Source organism: Corvus hawaiiensis, chromosome 17, assembly GCF_020740725.1.
Source record: "Corvus hawaiiensis isolate bCorHaw1 chromosome 17, bCorHaw1.pri.cur, whole genome shotgun sequence".
NCBI lineage: Eukaryota > Metazoa > Chordata > Aves > Passeriformes > Corvidae > Corvus > Corvus hawaiiensis.
This window is the reverse complement of record NC_063229.1, coordinates 9,406,024-9,429,036: the sequence shown is the minus strand read 5'-3', so window position 1 is coordinate 9,429,036 and position 23,013 is coordinate 9,406,024. Positions and strand designations below refer to the sequence as shown.

The window sequence follows — 23,013 nt, the reverse complement described above, 5'->3', positions numbered from 1 at the left end:
AAAATAAAAAAATTAAAGTTCTTGGCTGAGAAGCTTGTTTAGAGATCTTGTCTCTGGCAGAGGAAATAGTTCTTAATTCCCTCCCTTGCTGCCTCCCAGCAAGTGCTGGGTCCCCAGAGGGGCACAGGCCATCAGCTCTGTCAGGAAACGAGCTGGGGAAGCAGCTTTTGTTCACGGAACTGAGACTGACCCGAAGTGGCTCTGGGTGAAGCTGCTGCTGCTGCCACGTGCAGTCCCTACTTACAGGGAGAGGCAGGTGGGGTGTGCGTGGGGCGAGCAGACTGCACAATGCATTTGAGACAGATTGCAGGCAAAAATTACATTTTCTGAAGCCTTGTGTGGAATCAGGAGGTGGTTTGGGCGATGCTGCTCCCCCTGCTTCATCCGCTGGGTCCCCTGGGCAGGGCTGCCTGGGTTCTGCAGAAGGGGGAGTGAGGGGCCATGGCCATTCCACACACACTGGGGGTTGCACTGCTCCTGTGTGAGCTGCTGGGATACTGTGTGCAATGGGATGAAAGGTATTTAAGCTTGGTGCCATCCAGGGCCTTGTGTGCCGCATGGTAGAGCACTGGGGCTGGGCTGTCTGAGGACCCCCATGACTGTCCTGCCATTGAACAGGGGAACAGAAGGTGAGGAGTGTCCAGGCTTCTACCTCACAGTGGGTCAGTGGGGAGAGCAGAGTCCCTGCTCGCTTGGCTTTTGTCCCTTGTGTTCATTGTCACCTCCACCCGCACTGAGAGCCTTGTCTGAGTCATCTCCCTGCTCAATGGAGTGTGTGGGCTTAGTGCAGCTTTAGCTGTTCATCCTCTGCCGTGCTGGAGCCTGACACAGGCAAGTGGAGCAATTCATCAATGTGGGGATGAGGCAAATGAATGTCCTGTGCCGATGAAATGGACCTTGCCCTCCTCCCACCAGCTCAAGCAGCAGCTGGTGTCTCTCTGGCCCAGCGAGGGCTGCTGAAGTGGCTGCTGCTTGAGGAGCTCAAGAGATCTTAAAAGAAGTACGGACTTATGTTTTGTGATGAATGACTTAGTGCTTTAGCTGTAAAATGCAGCCTCTGTGGAGAGGAGGGCCTTGAAAATGTTTCTGTTTGCAAGCAGAGAGAGGGAGAGCAAAGCCATGGCTGCAGCACCTCAGCCCTGCTCTGAGGTTTAATCCCTCCAGGTGAGGTTGGTGCCGGCACTCAGGACTGTGACTGGCCTCATGGCCATGGTGGCTGCGAGGGCTGTCCTTGCCTTTCCCACCCTGGCCCTGCTGCGAGCCCATCGCCTTCACCACGTGCAGTTCTGCCCCAGCACGTGCCCCACTCCTGGTCCCCAAGGAGCTCAGGGCAGGCGGTGGCTGCTAGGGTATTCTGTCAGCTGTCAAGTGCTTGAAGCGCCTTTGTGGAGTTCAGCAAACCTCTTTGCATGCGAAATAGCAGGTCTCCAGAGAGCAAATCCAGAGTGAAACATCTCTCCTGGTGATTGACATCAACGTCTCTCATTAATGGTGCTTTTTGGCTGTGCTGTACGGTCACCTGCCCTTACCGGCTCCTCACCTGCAGCACACGTGAGAAGTGAGCTGGGCTCCAAACCCAAGCTTCTGCTGGGGTTCTATTTCACCCCATTTGCAAGGGCTGAGCTGGAGGCCAGCTCACAGAGGAGAGCGAGATGCCATGAGCCTGGAGGCCACATGATCCTTGTCACTGGTGTAGCTTAAACCAGGGGCAAGTCACAAGAGCAGAAGCGTTCTTGGAGGTGCCGCAGCATTTGTGACAGAGATGTTGCGGTGACTGCATTTGGTGGGGGACAGCAGTGTAGCACAGCAGGTCTCTGCAGCTGCGCTTGTCACCAGGACAGGGACAGCCTCGGGGCTTGTCCTCCACGGGGGCCAGTGTGACTGGAGCCAGTGCAGCCCCTTCCCTGCCTGCAGGCAGGATGCTCCGGGCAGGACTGGGGGGGATGTTTGAGCACCCCGGACTGCCCCTCACAGTGGGTGCTGTGCAGTCAATACCGAGATAACCCATCAGGAAGGGGGAGGAAACACAGCTTGGGTCCCCCCCTTGCCAGCCGGTGAGCGGGGCTGCTCTGGCCCCTCGGCATCGCTCCGGCTGTGGTCGACCAGCCTCCCTGCGGCCCCACTGGGCTGAAAACATCCATTATAGGTGCCTGTCGGCAGCGATTACGGAGCACAATGCTGACGGCCGTGCGGGGGGAGCCCACGGCCGCGGGGCCGGCGGCGCTGGGGCTGCCGCAGGGGGAGCGGGAGGGGAGGGCCGGCTGCCCAGCACGTCCCAGCGCGGGCGCGGCGGCTGCCGCGGGTCGTGCGAGGCTGCGGGGCCGTTACGCAAGGGCTGGCGAGCGGCGGAGCGCGGCCCCGGCTGCCGGGACAGCCTGTGGCCCACGCCGGCCCGGGCTGGCCCCAGGCTGCTGGAGACCTGTGGACATCACCCACAGGAAAACTTCTCGTGGCTGCAGGATGCAGCTCAGCCTCGTAGTGCTTTTCCCATCGTGGATGGCAGTTGTGGCACTGGAGAGTCCCAGCTGCTGTGACCAGCTTGGGCATCTGGGATTTGGGGCAGAGGATCTGTGCAAAGGGAGAAAAAGTGTGGCTACTAAAGTAGCAGTTCTGCTGGGCTTTTCCTTGTGGGGTTTGCAGCCACCACGAGTGCGCACCCAGCTGGGTGTGGGGCTTTCGTCCTTTCTCCCAAACCGTGGGCTTGCCAGGGATGTGGCCAGATGGGGAGGAAGGGGCAGGACCGGGGAAAGAGGCAGGATGGGGAGGTGCTTCTGTGCAGGCAGAGGCCGAGCTTGCCTGTCCTGCTAATGACAGTGTCCTACTTGGTGTCTGCATCAAGAACGGGGCTAATCCTAATCCAGGGCAAGGATAAAAGGCCACAAGTGCCACATGCCAGGAGCCACGTTCTGGTTGGCACTGGCCACGGCGCCTTTGTTTAGTGCCCTAAGCCCCGAGGTCAGTCCAGCTAGCTCAGTTCTAGCTCAGGCTTAGCTGGACCTGCCCTCCAGGATGGAGACAGAGCTGCTTTAGGGCCTTGGTCTGCCCACTGCTGCCAGCATAGCCAAGGACAAACACACACAGAGCTCACGTTTCAAGTTGTGTGTGGCTTTTCAACCCCATCAAATAGCTTTATTCACACAAACGTCCCTTAATTTACAAAGCCTCTGCCATTCATACACATCAGGGGATCCACAGTGTTCAAAGAACTTAAATAGAATGTTTCATACCAACCCAAGTAAATCAAGTACAAAAAATATTTATATAAAGTTGTTCACACATAGGTCCTAGATTACCAGCTTCTGTGCAAAAAAGAAAAAAAAAAAGAAAAATACAGATTAATTTACTAATATTATCTTTAGTTTAGAGTCTGGGTTTAAGCCTTCTGCTCTTGCTAGCTCATCACAGGAGCTGTGAGGAGTGGGGGGAGCCCTCAGCAGGGCTGGGGCAGAGTGCCCCTGTCCTGGGGCTCACCCAGCACCCCCGGTGGTGTGGTAGTGAAGCAGCTCACCCTGCAAAGCTGCTGTTTCCTGCTGGGTGAGTGAGCTGAAGGCTCATGCTGGGTTGGGCAGCTGCTGTGAAGGGAGCAGGCGCCAGGATGGGGACACCAGGCACTCCTGTGTGGCCCCCGTGAGCTCTTTCAGCAGCCTAGACACACCTTCAGGACTAAAAGCATTTGGGCAGGCTGCAGAGAAATGATCTGGCAGATCACAGCTGGAAGAGAGCAGCTCCCTGCACTTCCCTTCTAGCTACACCCACCACCCCAGACACCCTGCCCTGAAGTGTGAAATGCTTCTGGACATGAAGGGCCCACACGCTGGGATGTGCCTGTAACCAGCTGAGGAGCACAGGAGCCACTGGCACAACTCTTCCCACACCAGTGGCACAAGCATTGGCTGCATCCTTGTGCCAAGGAAATGGGGACTCTGCTTTCCCAGTGCTGCCCTGGCTGATGGGCTGGGGGCTGTGAGGAGCAGAGCACAGCGCTGAGCTCCGCACACCCATCCCATGCCAGCACTGCCAAAAAAGGGACCAGGAGCACCCTTGCCCTGGGCAGCTGTAGTGTGAGGCTTGAGCAGCACAGGCCTGGGTAAGGAAGGAAAGCAGCAGCGTGTTTCCCTGTTCTCCTGACCTGCAGAAAGCCCAGGGAAACGAATCCCAGCTTGTGCCCTGAAGCAGCTGCCCCGTGACACTTGGCAGGCTTAAACCCAGACTCGTACTGCATACGGAGGAGACAGACACCGCACACAACAGAGGATTTCCACAACGATGGTAATGCTTGTTTTACATCTTATTGCTCCAGAAAGGCTCTGGGAGCCCATGATATGTGAAGGAGCTGGGTCCTGAGGAGTAAAGGAAGACCACAGGGGTAACTCTTATCTGTCACTAGCACTGCTGAACCTCAAACACAGCAGTAAGGGGATATAGGGGAGCTAATCTAACCCCTCTAGACTAGAGCCACCTCTGCTTTCCTCCCCATGGACCAAAAGCTGGCTGGGAGATCCCCATGACACCTGCATGATGCCAGTGGTGTCAGCCTTGCTGCAGGCTGGTGCAGATAACACATTTCTCAATCCTCCTGAGGCTTGGCTTGTTCCCCCCACCCACCCCACATCCCTTTTGTAAACAGCAAAATCAGAAGTAAACAGTTTCATACAATCACTCCCCTGGCGTGGGCACCATCTGGGGCCGCACGAGCCTGGAGAGTTCTGCAAGGGGGGCTTGGCTCCCCCCACACCAACCAGCTACCCCCAGCACCTGCATGCTCAGCTTCACTGCAGCCAGGAAGAGACAGAGACAGCCTGGCCCTGGGCTGAGAAAAGGGCCACAGACTCTGTGTTGCTTTCTTAAGTTTGGATTTTCCCAGTGACACATCCTAGTGCCAAACATCCACAGCAGAGTGGCCTGCAGGAGCTGGGCAGGTGAGGCCGGATAGACCCACCTGGGAAGAGAAGGCTGAACATTCTCCATCCCACAGCATATGCAGGTTTGAGCTGTTCCCCGTTCCCACATTGTTCTAGAGGGAGTGCTGGTCTGGGCCAAAGTAACTGGAGGAGAGATGTGGGGAGCTGTAAACACAAAGCAGGTTCCTGTATAGTCTGGGGAGTTGAACACAGCAGCAATATCAGAGAGAAATGCTCTTAAAAGGACAAACTAATCAGGGAAACATCCACATTGGCCAAAGGCTAGCAGCCCTAGGACTCCTCCTTGGAAGTGTTTGCTAAATCCTAAGTAAGGCACTACGGTCTAGCTCACTAACATCAAGCTGTTGAAAAACACATCTGCAATGCAAAAGCTGAGGTGGAGACGTGTGGTTTGAAGATGGCCTGAAACAGCAGTGGACCAAGAGGGCTGGCCCTCCCAGGGCCTGCTGGACTCACTCCTGTCCTGAGAGGAACAAGGCAACCCACTCACTGCCTTCCAGCTTCACCTCCTGCCTTTCAGACTTGGTATTCCTCCTGCTAGGAAGCTCCCTTCAGCTGCAAAGTTATGCCTGCTGAGATGCCATTCCAGCAGGGAAAGCCAAGGCTTGGAGGACAAAGCCCTCTTACTGCACCTGTTCAGGCCAGGGTTCAGTTAGAACAGCTGTAACAGTCAGGAGCAAAGGCTCTGCCAGGTGGAGGAAGGATGGTCCAGTGATCAGGGCACTAACACTGCACTTGTGAGATAAAGGGTTCACTCTCCCCTTCCCGTGGGATGCAGCACAGGAAGCTGCAGGAATCCCACCCAGCTGCAGTACACAGAAGCATCCCTAGGGACAAACACAAGAGCAGTGTGAGAACAAGGGCTTGGTGCTGCATTTGTGCTGTCCAAACCTTCACAAGTCACAGACAGCCAGTCTGGAGACTTCTAGTCCTCCTAAGAGGGACCAGGCCTTCCTGCAGCCACAGCTTTAGCTTTATGTCCTGGAAAAGACGGAAGAGAAGAAAGAAGCCCCTCCATCCTTTCCCTGCTCTGCCTTAGCCCACCTGAATTTCCTCGATTTCCGTTCCTTCCTGTGAGGTCAGCAAAGTACACTGAGGAGATACATGGAGGTGCTGCCAGTTAGGAACCTTCCAGTGATGGCAGAGGAAAGTGCAGGCAAGGACCAGTTCCCACAGCCAGGGATGAGGGGGCCAGGGGGACCCTCTCCTGCCCATGGCCATGGCCAGCTCCAGACTGAGCACCCCAGCAGCTCAGGAGTGATGCTGGGTCAGACCAGCCCACTTCCCAAACCACTGCTGGGTGATTTCACCTGCTAAGAAACATCTTAGGTGGTTCAGAAGCTGCAGGGTGGAGAAGAGGTGGTGCTTTACATTGCATTTACAGTGAGCAAAGTCTAAAGATCATCAACACAGGGCAGCCCCAGAATAGGAGTTTTGCTTCAAATACAGGCAAGGAAATAGAGTATAAACTGCTCAGCCTGAGGTTCCAATCTCCTGACCTGAGCTGTGCTGTACTGTAACCCACCCTGAACAGCAGCATTGCCTTTTGCTTCCTGGAGATCATTAGCTAGCAGGGAAAAGTGTCCTGTGGGAGGATAGAATCCAGCCCATGAGCCATTAAGGCCAAACCTCCTTCTCTCCCCAGCATTGTTCCTATCGACTGAAGTTTGGCATTAAATGGATCAGAGAAGTGGACTGCTTTCTGTTTCTCTTGTACTCAGATGATGTCAACCTGAAAATTGTACTCAGCAGCTCCCCAGTTCCCTCTGTATAGAAAAACAGTAACAAAGATGATAGTGAAATCCAGCTTGGGAAGACCTGCTTTGCCAAATGGCTTTCCAGCTTGTTTATCCTACTCTATCCTAATGTCAGCTGCTCATAGCCTGGGCAGCACCACCTACTCAGGGGCTGCCTGGCTATGAGGTTATTTAGCTGCTTGCAACATGTGGTCCAAGAGACTCGTTTTTCCTAAAGCACTGCACTCCCGAGGCAAACCTAGCCAGCACTCAGCTCCCATTTTCCCTAGGCAAAATCAAAAGCTTTGAACCCAAAACTGTGCCCAGCTGGACTCGGAGCTGGTGCCTGGCAGCACACCTCACCATCAGGCTGCTGATTCCCACTTCCTTATGGAACCACATCCCTAGAAACAGCTACTAAATCAAATGGCAGCACAGGAGACATGGGGAGGGCTGGGCACGGGCAGCTCTGCTCTCTGGATCTTGTTTCAAAGTCTCATGAATGTGACAGCTGCCAGCTTGTGTTCTTCCACAGGCTCCTCCAGCCCCCTCCCACACCCCCACAACACCCCTTCCCAACACAAAAAAGTAACACCCAAAGATTTCACGTTGCCAGAGATCCTGCAGACCAGGGATCTTCTGTATCATCATCTTCCCTTATCTTTGACTTCCTTGTTGCACGTAAATAATGGAGATTATGGGTCCCTGGTAAATAAATCTGCAAGAGAAAACAAGAGAGGAGAAAGAGGTCAGGTTTGTCAGTGGTTTGCCCCAGTTACTACATTATGACTCCAGGCATTGGCTGCTGGATGGAAGGGGTGTAGGACACCACTCCTGCCACCTGCCCACTGATCCCAGTTAGTCCAAAACGAGTGCTGCCACATCTCTCTACTGCCCAGTGCTTTTGCTATCGATCCAGATAGGAACTGGGCTCAGTTTAGAGTCAGTTTTTTCCCCAGAGGGACTCAGACAGCAGTGCATAGAGCACATTGCCAAGGACAGCATGTATGCAGCTGCCCCAGGCGGGAGCTGAGCTGGGACAGGCTGGCTGGGGCTGAGCACCTCCCCACAACACAGCCCCATCCCACACAGCTCCCCACAGTGACAGTCCTGCTGGAACAAGGACAAGTGTTCCCACGGCAGAGCCTGGCCTTGAGAGTCCATGTGATGTGTCTGTGAGTGACGGCTCCCTGTTCTCTATCAGGAAAGGTGGAACAAGCTGCAACCCTGGAGCTGCCCTGCACTGCTCATCCCCTACATCAGCAGCAGCTCAGACACCGCGAGCAGCTCTGCAAAAGGTGGGTAAAATCCAGGTTGGTGCAACTGGAAGCAGAGCAGGATAGGTTCACAGCTCAGCCCACAAGGATGCTCAGTGCCAGGGATTTTAGAACAGGCAGGTATTTGCTGCATCAATCCCTGCTTAGGCCAAAGTCTCAACACACAACAACCTCCATGGTCCCTGTAGCAGCAAGGGTGCTGCACCCATTCATCCACAGCCCTGACACCCACCCATCCTCCAAGCTCAGGGACATGGGAATGCTCAACTCTGCACATAAGCTACCAGTGTTTTCCACACAATTTGTGTGCAACCCAGAAGATTCCCTGTGGACAGCAGAAGAACAGCACATGTACACGTGATGTCACTTCTGTACTGAAAATACATCCTTCAGGATGTCCCAAACTCAAGGAGGCACCAGCAGAGCCAAGGGCAGCAGCTGTGGTGGGAAGCAGCAGGGGTGGTCTATGAGCTCTAAACTCAGACAGTGACATGGAAAAAAAAATGTGGGGGGTGGATTTAGTTCCCCCATTCAGCAGGGGCAGGTCCCACCCCACCAGGGATGGGCGAGGGGCTCTGTAGAGACACCAAGGGAGCAGTGGGAAAGACCTGCTGCAGAAAAAATGCATCTGCCCAGCAAATTACTCCAATCCCTTAGTCCTAGGAAATCTCATTAAAGAAATCCCTGCCTGAGGAACACATTTCTAAAGGACGAGGCTGCTCAGAGCAGAAGGCAGGGTCCTGGGCACACTCCTTTTCAGGAGAGGTTAACCAAGGGATGCCACTTTTGCAGGCTGCCATTGGAATAAAGCCTTTCTGTTTGAGGAGGCAAGAGGCACACAGACATTGGGTCAGGGCAAACACAGAGGGATTCTCCTGGAAGATTTCTCCTATTGTGCAGCTTCATTAGCAAGTAGGGCAGTGTTTCTGTTTGTGCTTCCCTGGAGTAGGAGCATTTTCAGGGAAGGCGCTTGCTTGAGCAGCCCTGAGCTCACTGCTCTGAGACAGGAGAGCTCACCCCACTGACGCACATTGTTGCAGGGGCTTGTTCAGGAGCTTTTAATCCCTCCACTGATGCCACTTATAGTTTTAATCAGCTCGAACGTTCATTCGGCATCAGCAGGATGTGAACCAGCAGCCCGTGGAGCCCTCACCCAGCACGCAAGATGACACCAATGTGGGGGTCACACAGAGGGGTCTGCAGGGCAGAGAGGACTCAGTGCAGAGGAGTGAGAGATAACCCATCACCTCCTCGTGTTAACCATGTCATCTGCCCCTGTGTGGGAACACAGAGTGCGAGGGAAGGGGGCTGAGTGCCTGATTTATCTCCTGAGCCTTTCCTCGTGCTCTGTACCTATACTTGTGATGCATTCCTTGGGTGAATCCTTAAATCCAACCGCAGTGACCTCCCCCAGAAGGCAAAGCAGGGGTGACAGTGAGCAAACACTAACACAATTGGCCAGAAGTGACATGGTCCAGGTCACCCTCAGGGCCTCATTTCACCCCAGGTAGAATCAACACTGCCCAGAAGGGTATCACCACTCTGTGGGGTGGCCCCTGTCATGCTGCATTCACTGTTACGGCTGAGAAGAGGAACTGACACTGCTTTTACTGTCCTGTGGCTTTTGTCCATGCCAAGATCCACAAACCACACAAAAAACAGTCCAAAGTCAAAACCAACATTGTTTTAGGAATGAAATTGCTGTCCTTTAACTGGCCAGTGAGTAAAACTTGAGCTGAGTGATACTAACAGACAAGATCTAACATGATGCAGCAGCTCATGTTCACTGACAGCTCTCAGAGCTGCTGCTGTGTCCCTGATCCCTGTTTGTCCTCCAGCTCCAAAATTCCACAGGGCAGCAGTTTATCAGCAGTGCTGGGAGTGGCTGGGCACAGCACCAGAGAGCTCTGGCCAGGACAGACACCATCATGCAGGGTGAGCAGATGAGCTTGCTCAGCATCAGTTCCTGGTGCACGTTGGAAATGCAAAGAGCAGAACAATGCAAATGCAAACAGCCACTTTCAGCTGAAACTGGAATAATCAAACCCAGTGACAGAGGAGTGCTGGAGAGAACCAGGCTGGCCACAGCTATTGAACACCTTCCTGCTCATGACAGCCCCTGAGATGCTGCAGCCTGCACAGATTCTTGCCATTCATCTTAGCATCCACCCAAAATCAGACCAACTGTTTTATGCACAGTGAAAATATCATTGAATACAATCTACCAGAACAAGCTGCCTTCTACACTGATCACAACCATTGTGGTTTGATGTCCTGTGTGAATCAAAACTACAAAGTTTCTTAAACACATAATTGTCAGTGGTGGGTGATGCTGTACTCACCCCCCTTGTGTTTCTGTGGCCAAGGCCCCTGTGTCACTGCAGTAAGCAGCAAAAGGTGAAACTGCCACTGTACCCTTGTGCCTCTGCAACTTGTCTAAGGGGTTGCACAAACCCACCCCATCAGAGGATCCCACTGGAGCAGCATCTCAGGGAGGCCCCTCACAAGCCCCAGGGAATCTGGAAGGCAACTACAAAGGTGACATAGAAAGAAAGATGTTCACACTGCAGGAAAGGAGAGTTGTCCTAGCTTTCCAGTACTGGGAAGGAGGGGTGAAATACTCCCCAGTGTGCAGTGCAGTTAGTGCTGGGCTATCACACAGTCAAAGAGACCCATCAGCAAATACCCAGCACAACCCAGCCACTCCCTAATTGTACTAGAAAGGCTTTTGTCCTCTTTGCCCAAAAGGCAGTTTTTGCCAACAACTCTAGGGAGTTGTAGATAAACTTGGCTTTATGTAAACATTTGGAGAAGGTAGGGAAGCAGCGTTCAAATTAAAAAGAGAATACCTTCGTTTTTCCCAGGGAAATGCTGCCTACCTCTGCTAGAACTATTGCCCCAGGGCCACCAACAGTGGGAAGCACAAGGAGATAATGAGTCATCTCCACCTCAGTGTCCAGCATAAGCCAAGCCAAAAACACTTTCCTGTCTGAGAACTGACATTTCCTATCTGCATTTTGGGAGAGTAACAGAGCATGAAGCTGTCAGGTGCGTGCAGCATCCGTGGCAGAACTAAAGGCGAAGCTGCTGAGACATGAAGCGAAATCTGAAGAGGTCAGTGGCATAGCAAAGAATAAGCAAAAATCCGATTCCCTGGGTCAGGGAGGGTTACAGTTTTCCAGGTTATGACATGAACCCAAGGCTGAGCAGGTCTGAACTGTCCTGGGGAAGAACCCGCTGCATGACCCAGCATAGCAAAGCTACACACCAGTGCCACAATTAAGTTGGAAGAGGTTACATGAGTTTCTCGGTCAACTAAAATTACCTGAGAGCAGAATTCAGGCCTTGCTCTAAATCCCATTTTAAGCTTCTCAAGCAGGTTTCCAATTTAAGATTTGCATTTAATAGCACCCAGAAGAAGGCTGATGTGAATGCACAACTACACCGCAAAACCCACCAAATATTCTGGCTGTCCCACGAGTGAGGCAGAGGAATACTCTGGGTTTGCAGGGAACATATGGCTGGTGCTGGGCTCTATCTGGGCCAAGCGATCACGCTCCATGTGGCAGGTTGGGTTATGTAAGAGCATCCCTGGCTACTGCAGCTGTGTCACGATGGAGCGATCGGTGCAGACTCACGGATGGAGTGGGGTGGGGGGGGCTGCAGGAGGCAGCTGGGTTTGAGCAAACAGCCGTGGGGTAGGACTGTCCCCTCGGTGTTTGTTATCCCTTCATGTACTATTCCGCAGATCTGCGCAGGATGAATTTTCCCCCGAGGGCAGGGGCTGGTTGCATAACGCAGCAGCATCGTGTCAGCACAGAGCCAGCGCAGATGCCAGAGCCCGGCCTGACCCTCCACGTGCGGCAGAGCTGCTCCCACATCCCCACCAGCCCTGCACCTCGCCCCGGGGCACAAGGCCGGGTGTCTGCTCTTCCCCGGGGCTGGAGCACACCCATCTTAAGGGCTCATATTTCCGCAGATTCACACCCCCACCCTAATCCCAGCCCGCACTTGCACTGGGACCAGTATCCAGCCCCAGGCAGCAGTGCTCGAATCAGCTATTCACACTTAAGATGGGTGTTAAATATTTTGTGCCTGGAAGAGTGCAGAGGGGATGGTCTGTGGACCAGTTTGGACAAACCAACAGAGAAGAACAAGACCAACCCAATAGCTCTTTTCATTTCCATATCCCTATTTTTCTACATACAGCACAGAGTGTACCTGGGCACACAGAGAGAGGGGGAGTCAGGCACCACATCCTTTTCCATAAGCTCAGGAACCCTCAGGTGGCAGCAATGAGGGGTTTTAGCAAAACCAGCCGAAATGCCACCACCTTCCCCACCACCTGCTGCTGGGGGCTTGCTCTCAGAGTTGGCCAGGCACACAGCCATCAGGTGGCCAGGGAAATGGTTTCCTCCCTCTCTGCCCTCTTACATCCATGGTCAGCTCCAGTCCAGCTGGCTCTGTGTGGTTTCAGGGCGAGGTGAGGGCTGGGGCCCAAGCTGTGATGCCACCACCTGACACAGGCAGGCTGTCAGAGATCTCCTGGGACCAGTGATGGGCAGGCAGCTCTGCAGGAGGCTGAGAAAGGATGTGGGCTGGAAAGACGTCAGCCTCACCCCTGGTAATCTTCAGTTTCATTGAAATGCTTGGCTGGGAGAATCCCTAGTAACAGCTCCTGTTTACAGACAGCTTTGCTGCGTAGGCAACACCTCCCAGTCCTTCCGTGTCACTGGTTAGTGACACCACCAGCTACCCCACACCCTGGGGGTCCTTCCAGACCATGTGTGACCACCCAGGCCTCAGGATCAGGACCTCAGAGCTTGAGACTGTTTAGCAGGGGGGGAGAAGAGAGGGGACTCTGCTTGGACAGAGCTGAGCTCAGTCTGAGCAGAGCTGTTTTTAAGCTTCCTTCCTGAGTAGACACAGGTCTACAAACACAGATGCTGGAGACCAAAGCATCTCCTGGATTTGGGCCACTGACATTCACACCAAAGGGAAGTCCTGCCTTTAATAGGGAAATGAAACAGAGCCACAAGATGGACCCACGTGCCTTGTAGGTGAAAGCAAAGAGTTTTGTGCCAAGACAGGTGTGCCACTTGGTGCCTGCTCACTAAGCCAGCTGAGCCCTGAGGTGTCCTTTCCAAGTGTCACAGGGGAGGGGGATGGTGCTAGAGAGAGCTGCTCCCAGCACAGACCGTGGAAATTATATCACACAGCAGGAGAGGCAGAACTGGCAGATCCCTCCCTGCCCCTGAGAGAGACAGATGTCCCTAAAGCTTATAGCAAGTGCTTGCAGGTCTCTCTCTGCTGTGCCCCAGCCTGTCTCAGCCACTAGCCAGGACCTCTGAGGAGCAGGGCTCCTGCCCAGCCCTTCCAGCTTCACTGGGCCCTCGGGCGGTGACAGGATGTGCAGCTGCTAATTCTATTTCTCACCTCTGCTTTATTTTTGCAGTAGAATAGATGAAAACAATCTCAGAAGCAGTGCTCTGATGAGTCACTATAGAAATAGCTCTAGAAACATAAAAGACTCCTTTGTGTCACTACAAAGTGCACTATTGGGCCAGTACAGCCAACAGAAATAAGACAAAAAGTGCGAATCACTTACCCAGCTGCAAAGCACAGCAGTGCCCTGCCCTGAATTTAAGCAGCACATGTAACCTGGTCCATTCTGGTTTCAAGCTCAAAGGCATCAGGTCGATCCTGCGGGTTAGCAGCCAACATGTCTTTCAAGAGCTGCTTGATCCCCTCAGACATGGAAGTCCTGCGTTTCTGAGGGATGTGCAGCTCCATCTTTGGGTTTTCTAGCAGCGCTTCCCCAACGGGCACGATCTCAGTCCCCTGTTTGATGTAAGTCCCCAGCAGCTCCTTCTTGGTCTCGGCATCAATGAAAGTGATCCTCTCAATCATGGCCCAGATGATGATGCCGAGGGCAAAGATGTCAGCCTTGGCAGTGTAGTGTCCCTCCCAGACCTCGGGTGCCATGTAGAAATCAGAGCCACAGGCTGAGGACAGCCAGTACTTGTTCACATTCACGTTTTTGTTTTCGTGCCCACCCTCCTTGCCCCGAGCAGTCAGGCCAGCGCAGACCTTGCTCAGCCCAAAGTCGGCCACCTTGAGCACAGGGGTGCCAGATTTCTCAGTTATCAGGATGTTGTCAGGCTTCAGGTCCCGGTGGACAATGTGGTTCTTGTGCAGGAAGGCAATGGCACTGGTCAGCTGCAGCATGAAGCTCTTGTTGGTGGCTGGGTCGGGCCTTCGGGACAGCACGTACTGGTTGAGGTCTCCCCCTTCGCAGAACTCCATGACGAACCACAGGTAGCAAGGCTCCTCTGCATAGCCCAGGATCCTCTCACCTGACCAAAAGGGATAAAAGAGTGGGTTTTTCAGACACATTACAAAGTCCATACTGACCCAGGGTGGGTGAGGAACAACAGGTCTGGTTTATGTGGATAGCAAAGGCTTTGGGAATGTGACTGGGACCTATTGCACTGCAAGGCACCAGTGATGCTGGCACTGCTGTGCCTTCACGTGCTTTGGGATCCTGTTGAGCACAACACACCAGCACCATGTTTATCCAAATCACTGCTGGGAACCGGCTCAGGGACCTCCTCCCAGCAAAGTACAGAGAACATATTTTCTTCAGTCCTACCACCAGGCCATTCTCCCCAGGCTCTGACAGCCAAAGCAGCAGAGGCTAAAAGCACAATTAGCAGTGAGTCTACAGGAGAAAAATCAGTTCTGTGAATGCCTCCTCTCCCATCTGAGCTCTGCTGCAAGAGGCAAAGGCTGGCTCATTCCATACACTTTACTGGAACTGCACACAGGGAGTAAATCACAGCCCTTAAAACTGTGCCAGCACAGTCTTGCCAAGAGTGGTCACACCAGTGTCCAAGCCCTATGGCCCACTGGGTCTTCCCAGACGGAATTTGTGCATTTAAGGATTGCATTTGTGCTGGGAAAACTCTGCCACTTCATCCAGCTTTCATTAAGTGCCAACAAGTCTTTAATGAGAGGAAACTAGAGGTCCAGGCCACAAACAATGTTTGCTGAGTGTAATCTCAGCCACACTTATAACTGCTCATACTACCCAGTATTACACCCCAAACAGCTTCTTCCTTCACCAGACATCAAACTGAGCTCTTCAAACTCAGAGCATGTCAGGGCTGGTCCATTAAATCTAGGCTTCACTCCATAAAACTCCTACCTACGGAAGGACTCTCCTGCACATCAATTAAACATGTGAAGAACACAACAGCATCATATCAGCTAATGGAGCCATGTCTGCCACTGGTGCTCCCCAGGGCTGCCAGGATGCCCCAGGGGGCATTGGCAACAGACCCATCCTGTTAGCTGATGCCTGGAATGCAAACCCCACTGTCAGACCCCAAGTCTCCTCCAGAGAGCACCCAGGTGATTGGCAGAGCCTGCACATACCACCAGAGCATCATTTTGCTCTAGAAACTGATTTTTTTAATCCTCAAGCACCATAAGAGAGAAGCTGGAGGACACCACTCACCTCTGCCATAGTTAAAAAGTCCCACAGCCAAACTCAAGTGTTTTTGAAAGCAGTGAAATAACTCCACCCATTTGACAAAGTTGGGTTTTGTTCGAGCAAAGCCCTAGAGAGCATCTGGGAAAGCAAAAAACTTCCAGCAGCAAGTAAAGCCAAGGACTACCAGGGACACCCAGCACTGGTCAGCAATCGGTGTGGGTGGGAATATTGGTTATTTGCACAAACAGTCTGTATCCATGGCTACTGTTATGGAAATGGAAATCTGCACAACAGAAGGATTTGGCTGCACCTCCCTATCCTCGGCAATCTTTTGCTGAGGTTAGGTCTGAAGGTTAGATCTGGGGGATGAAAGAACAGGGTGGAGATACACAGGGTACAGGGTGCACTTCGGAGGTCTCATCTGGCTGGAAGGAGGCTCAGCATGAAAGCCCAAGGGCCAGCTGGGAGCAGCACAGGACAGCTTGGCTCTGGAGACCAAAATGCTGACCAGGAAAAGCAGCTTCTCTGGTGCAAGCCACCTTTGGCATGACAGCATGGAAACTTAAGGAGAGGCTGCTTGTCCTGGGAGCAGAGACCTTGGCACAGCCAGGACAGCCCTAGCTCACACAGCTGCCACCACTCTGATTTGTTAAACCCCAGTGACATCACAGCAGGACACAGGGTTCAGCCTTCCTGCTCCCCTCTGCAGCCATACAGCCCCAACACAGGGAGCTGAAGGGTCTGGCTCTTATCTGCCAGGAATCAAACCATGACAGGGAGCACAGCAGAGCCCCACATCCCTCACACACAACCAGGTGGGAGCATCCACACAGCACTGCTGGCAGCCCCTTCCCAGAGGAAGTGGCTCAAACACTGGCTCAGCAGCAGCCAGGAACTGTTAGCTCCAACAAGTCAAGGTTTGTTTTCAGCATAAGGAAGGCTCTGATTTAAAACCTAGCCCCTGAACCTCAGCAAGAGCAGGAAAGATGATGGGGATCCAGCAGTAGCTGTGAGCACCAGGCACTTCACTTTGGGTGGAGTGTTGCAAGTAGAGGCTTAAGCCAAAAGTAATATTTCCTCATTTTCTTTCTATAATCTGAAAGTGTTTTAGTTGTTAAATCATCTTCCTGCCTTCAAAACAAACAGCTTTAAACATAAAGAGCTGGCAATATGCTCCCTAAAGATGAGATGTTAGCAAACTGAAGACAAGCAGTCAAGAGCTGAGGAGATGCCAATGACAGGCTGGACCTGTTCTCTATCACCAAGCCAGCATCCCCATGTGCTCCCTGCCCAAACACAGGATGGAACACACTCACACTCCATCCTTCCAGCAGCACACACACACCTCCCCCACCCCATCCTGGGAGCTCATTAGCAGCATGCTAATTTGCTTAGCTTCACAGGGAAAATAAAAATCTAATGAGAGCAGAAGCAGCATCCCAGTGCCCACCACCACACATAACCTCTGACTCCCTCTGTGCAAGGAGGCAGCAGCAGAGAGATGGGAGCTAGCAGCATGGAATTCTGGGTGGTTGGAATGATGGCAACACATATGGGTGACACCAGGGCAGCCCACGAGTGAGGCTGAGTGCTGGTAGCAGGCTGGTGGCCACAGATGGCATGGGAGGAGCAGGAAGCCACACTTCATACCTGTTCACTTAAGGCAGCTGTCACTGCTGTGGGTTAGGAGCAAGAGGGGCACGTGATGTGCACAAGCCCTGGAGGTGCTCCTGTGTCAGGCCTCCGAGCACATTGCACGGGTATGTGCCTCTCCTCCAGCTCAGTGCCAAGCTTTCACCTTCCTTTACACATCCTGCCCTTAAATTTAATTACTCCACACCTCGTTAAAATGATAAACGTTCAGGCTCCGCGCCATAGCTGAGACCAAACCCCGCCTGGTATCCCGACAGTTGTGCTCCTGATTCAGAAAGTCTCGGATTAATCCTCACTGTGCCCTGAGCCCCAGCACGCTGGCACAGCATCTGTGCTGGCCTGTAAATAGCCCAGCTGCAGTCGTGCAGAATGGCACGGCAGCACAGCTCCACGGCCACCGCCACAGCTCCAGCGCTGCTGCCGCCAGGGAAGGAGAGCAGGAGACCTGCGGGGCTCATCCAGCTCCAGCTTTTGCTTTGAAAATATTTATCTATGTCTATCAGACCCAAGGCTTGGGAAAGCAGCAAGCACAGGCTGCCCGGCACAACACAGCCCCGAGGGCAGCCAGGCAGACGGAACGGAGAATGTGCTCCAGCTTGGTTTGGGGAGTCAAACTGCTCCAGGCTGGGGATAAAGAGTCCAGCTCGGCTCTAAGGGGCTGCAGCAGGACCAGGGCAGGCAAAGCCCTTCCCATTGCTGGGAATTCAGGAGGCTCAACCCCCACCTAGAGATGGGGCATCTATGGGTCTCCTTCTCCACCTGGAGATGGGGCACCTCCAGCTACCCAAGAGCTTCCCCAAGCCAAGCCACCTCTCCTCGGGGTGTGCAACATGACAGAGGGGGGCAGAACCCCCCACACATGCTACAGCTGGACACACACCCAAAGGGAAGAGTTGGCTCCTCTCCCAGGGAGCTATGTGCCCTGGCTGTACAGGAATTTGGACACTGCCCTTCTCAGGGAGCCTCCCTTGGGTGGTTGTGTGAAGGAAGAGCAGGAGCTGGGATGCATGGGGAGAGCCAGGCAGGTCTGGACATATCCTCCCACCAGGGATACAGAGGGGACAGGCAAGGCAGGGACAGTCAGAGCCACAGGTTTGCTCAAAGGACGGATCTCAGGAGCTTTGCACGAGCTCTGTGCCTGGCAGGGGGCCTGCCTACACTGGGGGGCACAGGGAGACTGAGCTCCCCAAGGAGCTGACAGGAATCCCAACACACAAGTTTGGGGAAGGAAGGATTGGGATGAGCACAGGGGGCACAGGGCTCCAGTATTTTTCCACATCTTCACGGCACATTGGCAAAGCTGCATCTGACAAGCAGCGAAGGGAGCAAAGGGAGGGAGGGAGCATTTTGGAGATGTCACCATCACAGTCATTGGCTGTGACAGGAGAAGGTGACCCCTGACAGCCCCATGATGCTGAGGGACCCCAGGGGAAAATGGGGGTATCAGCCCAGGCTACAGGCATTAGTGCTTCCAGGGCTGCTCCCACAGAGACAGCAATGGGGGAACATGGGGACAGTCCTAAAGCTGTGAGAGCCTGAGCCATAACAGGGGGCAGCCTTGGGGTGCTCAGAGATGGGACAGCGCATCGGGCAGAGAGGGGGAGATGTCCCCTTGGTGTAACTGGGGCACAGGCTGTGAAGGTTCCCGAGGGATGTGTGAGAGCTATGGCACAGGTCAGGATAGCAGACAGAGCCTCAGTATTTGAGGTGTAAGGGAGGAGGAGGTCAGTGCTGGCCAGGGGTCCAGCACACAGGGATGTCCCCCAGGGGCTGGGTCTGAGCCTGGAGATAACAACAGGGCCCGTCAGGACTGGGGGCAGGACTGCAGGGCACACGGAGGGAGCCCATGGCATTGCTGCAAGACATGGGTGGGGTTTAGGGAATGGTTTCCTGGGAGCAGCATACAGGAAAGGGAGAGTACAGGGGGTGGCACAGGGTCCAGGACAAGGATTCCCCAGGTGTGTTCAGGGTGGGTGGCAGCAAAGAAGGGCAGCAGAGGGACCCTGTGGGGAGCCCTGCAGGACAGGACAGAGATGGGTGATGGGAGCAAGCCTAGAGCAGATACCCCAGAGGGGACCCTAAGACTGCAGGGGTGATGCCTGCACAGTGGGGAGACCCCAGGGGTGGTTACTCTGGAAAAGCAGTGAGTCAAGGTGGGGAGAAGGGCATTATGAGAGCTGGGGGGAGCTTTGGGTGCTCTTGAGCACAGACAATGCCCACGAGGGATTTGAGCAATAGGGCGATGGGGAGCAAGCAAGGGCAGCAGCAGTGCTTGAGGTGCGGGTACTGTGGAAGGGTGTCCGTGGGGAAAGGAGACAACACCAAGACGTTCTGCATGGGGCATCCCGGCGGTCACCTGGTCAGAGGGGTGTAACGTGGGAGTGGGGCAGGAGGATGGGTGTGGGGGTCATTGAGGCAGCGGGGAGGTGACAAATCCAGGTGCGCAGGGGTAGGAATGGGTGACACGGGTGTCAGGGACAGAGACCCTGGAGGCCCTGGGCGTGGCAGGGCAGCCCGGGAGGTGCCCTAAGAGGGCGCTGGGGCCGTGCCGGGGGTGCCCCAGGGGTGCCGGTACCTTTGAGGGAGGTCTCGACGAGGCGCAGGTAGAGCTGGCTGCGCTTGTTGCCGTGGCTCATGCGCTGCCCCAGGCCGTGCCGCTGCAGGACGCACTCCTCGAACCGCACCACGTTGGGGTGCTGCCGCCGGAGGCTCGTCAGGGCCCAGAACTCGGCCAGAGCCAGCTCCACGTTCTCGGGAGCGTCGCAGCGGATCCGCTTCACCGCCAGCCGGGCGCCGCTGCGGCCCGAAACCGCCTCGTACACCACGCCGTAGGCGCCGCGGCCGATCTCGGCCAGCAGGCTGTACCGCGGGCCACCGCCGCCGCCGATGCCCGGCCCCGCCACCGCCGCCGCCATGGCCCCGCGCCGCGTCGCCCGCCGCCGCCGCGCCGTTCTTTGTGTCCCGCGGCGGCCGCCGTCCATGGCCCCCCCCGCCCCGCGTGCCGGGCAGCGCCGCGCGGGCGAGGGGGCACGCGCCGATGCCGCCGCCGCGCCGCGGGGCGGAAAAGCGCGCGCTGCCGGCCCCTTTAAGCGCTCGGCCAATCGCGGCCGCGCGGGGCGAACCACCGCGGCGCCGGGGGGGGGGCGGCGGCCGCCGCAACGGGGCTCGGCCTCTCCCCGGTGCCGGCCCCCTACTCGGAAAGGGAGGTCCGGGTTTTCCGCCCCGGGCGCGGTAACCGGGTCGCGGCGCCGCCAGCGCGGCTCAGCGCGGCCAGGGCTCAGCGCGGCGGCAGGCCCCTCCCGCTCCCCCGCCACGGTGGTACGCGCCGCGCCGGTGTAAACAGGCCGGTCATGGGGGCCCTGGCGTCCGCCGCGGGTTCCCCCCCCGCGTCCCTCCGTCCTTTCCCCCCGGCTGCGGCCCGGGGGAGGTGGTGCGGGCTCGGGCCTGGCCCGCGGGGCTCACCTGGGGAGCGCCGGCGGGGGCTCCGGGCCGGGCGCGGCGGTGGCGTGTGAATGGGCGGGGTGGGGGAGCGGCGGTGGCAGCGGCGGTGGGATAAGAGCGTGGCCGCGCGCCCTGACGTAACCCCTTATGTAACGGCGGGGGGTGACCCGCCCCCACCCACCGCCCCGGGACGGGCGGCGCACCGGGAGGGCGGGATGCCCCGGGGGGAGTTCGGGGGAGCGGGGCACCAGCGGTAGCCGTGCGGTGCAAGGGATCCGGTGCACCGGGGAGGGCTGCGTGTGATGCCGCCGGGGGAGCGATGCTCCGGGACACGGTGCGCCGGCAGTAGCTCGGTGCACCCGGGAGGGGGGCGGTGCACAGGGTGGAGGTGATGACCCGGCGGGGAGGTTGTGCCGTCAGGGACGTGATTCCCCGGGGAGGGGGTGGTGCCCCGGGACTCAATAAATCCTCGGGACCCGGTAAATCCCCGGGACCCGTTGCGCCAGCGGTAGCCTCGCGGTGCCGAATGTTCGGCGCACCGGTGCTGTGCAGCCGCACCGGGAAAGGGCGGACGCGCGGTTCGGGGGCGGTTTTACAGCTTCGGCAGCGTTCGGGGGTCCCTCCCGGGCGCCGCGCTCACCCCGACAGTGACGGTCCGACCCCGCTCCCGGGGATCAGCAGCTGGAAGTTCCCCGGGAAATTGGCCGCGATCCTGAGAGGCATCGCCCCACTGCCCTGCGGGCAGGGACCGAGAGTTTTCGGGGCACCCCAGGCTGGTGTGGAGCGGCGCGGCACCCACCGGGTGTCCGTGTGGTGGGACGTGCACTGGTCGGGACGCGGCGACCGCCCTACGCCGGGACCCCGAGGGGCGGCGAGGGCCGGGGGAAGAACGCGGGGCTGCAGTGCTTCCCCCCGGGATGGCCCGGCGGGATTGGGTTTTGGTTCCCCGTGGAGCTGGTTTGGTGGGATTTCTCCTGCGAGCAGGTGGGGTGGACCACAGAGGTCCCTGTCCCACGCAGTGTCCGCAAATTGCTCTTCACTTTCCCGGCCGGGGGCTTCACGAGTATCCGTCCACTCCGGGCTGCGCGGGGGTCTCACCCTGCTCCTGGCGCTGCTGGTGGCTGACAGCCCCCCGGGCTCTGGGCGTTGCACGTCGCCGTCTCGCTCCCCGTGGATTTGGGGAGGGAATGGGGACCCAACCCCGCAAAATGTACTTTTCCAGCCGCCTCTCCCTCGTTTTCCTGCCCCCCCGCGCGGTGCCGTTGACAGCGGACACTGCGGCCGGTCAGCGTCTGCAGAGCCGGTTCACGGAGGAGCTCTCAAAATTCCCTGATTTCTTGACCCACTGCTGAGCCATGTGCCGCTGCTATCATGCAGCCCCAGCAGCTCCCGGCTGCGTCACGCTGGTGCCCCCGGGGAAGGGACGGCGACCCCCGGAGCCACCGGGGGCGGCTCCAATGCGAGGTTGCCCCGTGGTGTCACCGCGCCGGCTGCAGCTCCTGCAAGTGGTTTGACCTCAATTTGTTTTTAAATGGAGCCACTTCGCCTCCCGGGGGTGCTGCGGGGGCCGTGCCACGGCCCCGTGCCCCCGGTGCCGCTCGGCAGGCTGGAGCGGCGGGGACGGTGGCAGCGGCGTGACTCGTGTGTTTACGAGAGCGCCGCTTCTTGTACTGCCGTCGAGTGGCACTTGTGCCTCCTGCCCATGCAGAGAGGTCACCGTGCGCCCGCCTGGGCAGCGCTGACCGTCCCCTGCTCCGGTGCTCCCTTTGCCGATGCGATCGCCGGCGGTTCGCTCCGGTGCGGTCACGCTCCATCGGAGGCTGCACAGCTCCCGCGGGCAGTTTGGAGCAAAACCCCGGGCATCACCCACCCGGCGTTTCTCCCCACGTCCCACAAAATGCGTCTGAAGACCTCCCTCTCCTGCCTACGGCATGGCCAGGCAGGAGTGCAAACGTTTTGGGAGTTTCTGGAAAAGCCCTGTCCCTGAATGGGATGAAGCTGACGGTGCTGGAGGATCCACAGCACAGCGACTGCCTTCCTGGGGATGCTCCCGCCGGCAGCTCTGGGTCGCGGTCCCTCTGCCTGGGGACAGCCCCGGCGGCTGGCAGAGCTTGTCCCACCTGCAGGGACAATTTACCCCATCCCGGGATGGGGAGCCCTGTCTGGTCTGGGGGAAGAGTCCTTCGGTGGGGGGGCCTGGGGGCGCAGGGGCAGAGTGGCAGCGCCGTGTGACGTGAGCTGACATTAACTCCCACCTGCTTTCCGCGGGTGCCTGGCACGCTCGGCCCCCTCCTCACCGAACGCGCCTTTCACTCATGTAGTTAGGAAAAGTTAACTTTTCTATTACCGCAGATTTCACTTACCCAGGTACTTAATTACCATTGTCCCAGGGAAATGTCAGTATGACTCAGAGACACTTTCCCATTAGGAAGAGACAGATGAATATTAAGTTGAGTTTCTGGTGGGTGGGTTGGCTCCCAGCTCCTCTC

At 56.4% G+C, this 23,013-nt stretch overlaps 1 protein-coding gene across 1 annotated transcript; it reads right to left on the bottom strand.

Moving 5' to 3' along the window:
• Positions 1 to 3,089: 3,089 nt before the first annotated feature.
• On the bottom strand, positions 3,090 to 21,247 carry STK35 (serine/threonine kinase 35). Its single transcript, XM_048322225.1, has 4 exons — positions 21,165 to 21,247; positions 19,659 to 20,494; positions 13,544 to 14,291; positions 3,090 to 7,376 (listed from the first exon to the last, which is right to left on the bottom strand). The coding sequence occupies exons 1-3, from the start codon at positions 21,245 to 21,247 to the stop codon at positions 13,579 to 13,581; spliced, it is 1,632 nt and encodes a 543-aa protein (XP_048178182.1). The 3' UTR covers positions 3,090 to 7,376; positions 13,544 to 13,578.
• Between the last annotated feature and the right edge of the window lie 1,766 nt (positions 21,248 to 23,013).

Bases quoted from the DNA above. Each gene is read 5' to 3' on its own strand.
- STK35 (XM_048322225.1), bottom strand. From the start codon at position 21,247: ATGCCTCTCAGGATCGCGGCCAATTTCCCGGGGAACTTCCAGCTGCTG. The intron at 20,495-21,164 runs GTGAGCGCGGCG...CCCGGGCCGCAG, and splicing joins GTCGGACCGTCACTGTCGGG to CCGGGGGGAAAGGACGGAGG. The intron at 14,292-19,658 runs GTACCGGCACCC...CCTTTTGGTCAG, and splicing joins CGTCGAGACCTCCCTCAAAG to GTGAGAGGATCCTGGGCTAT.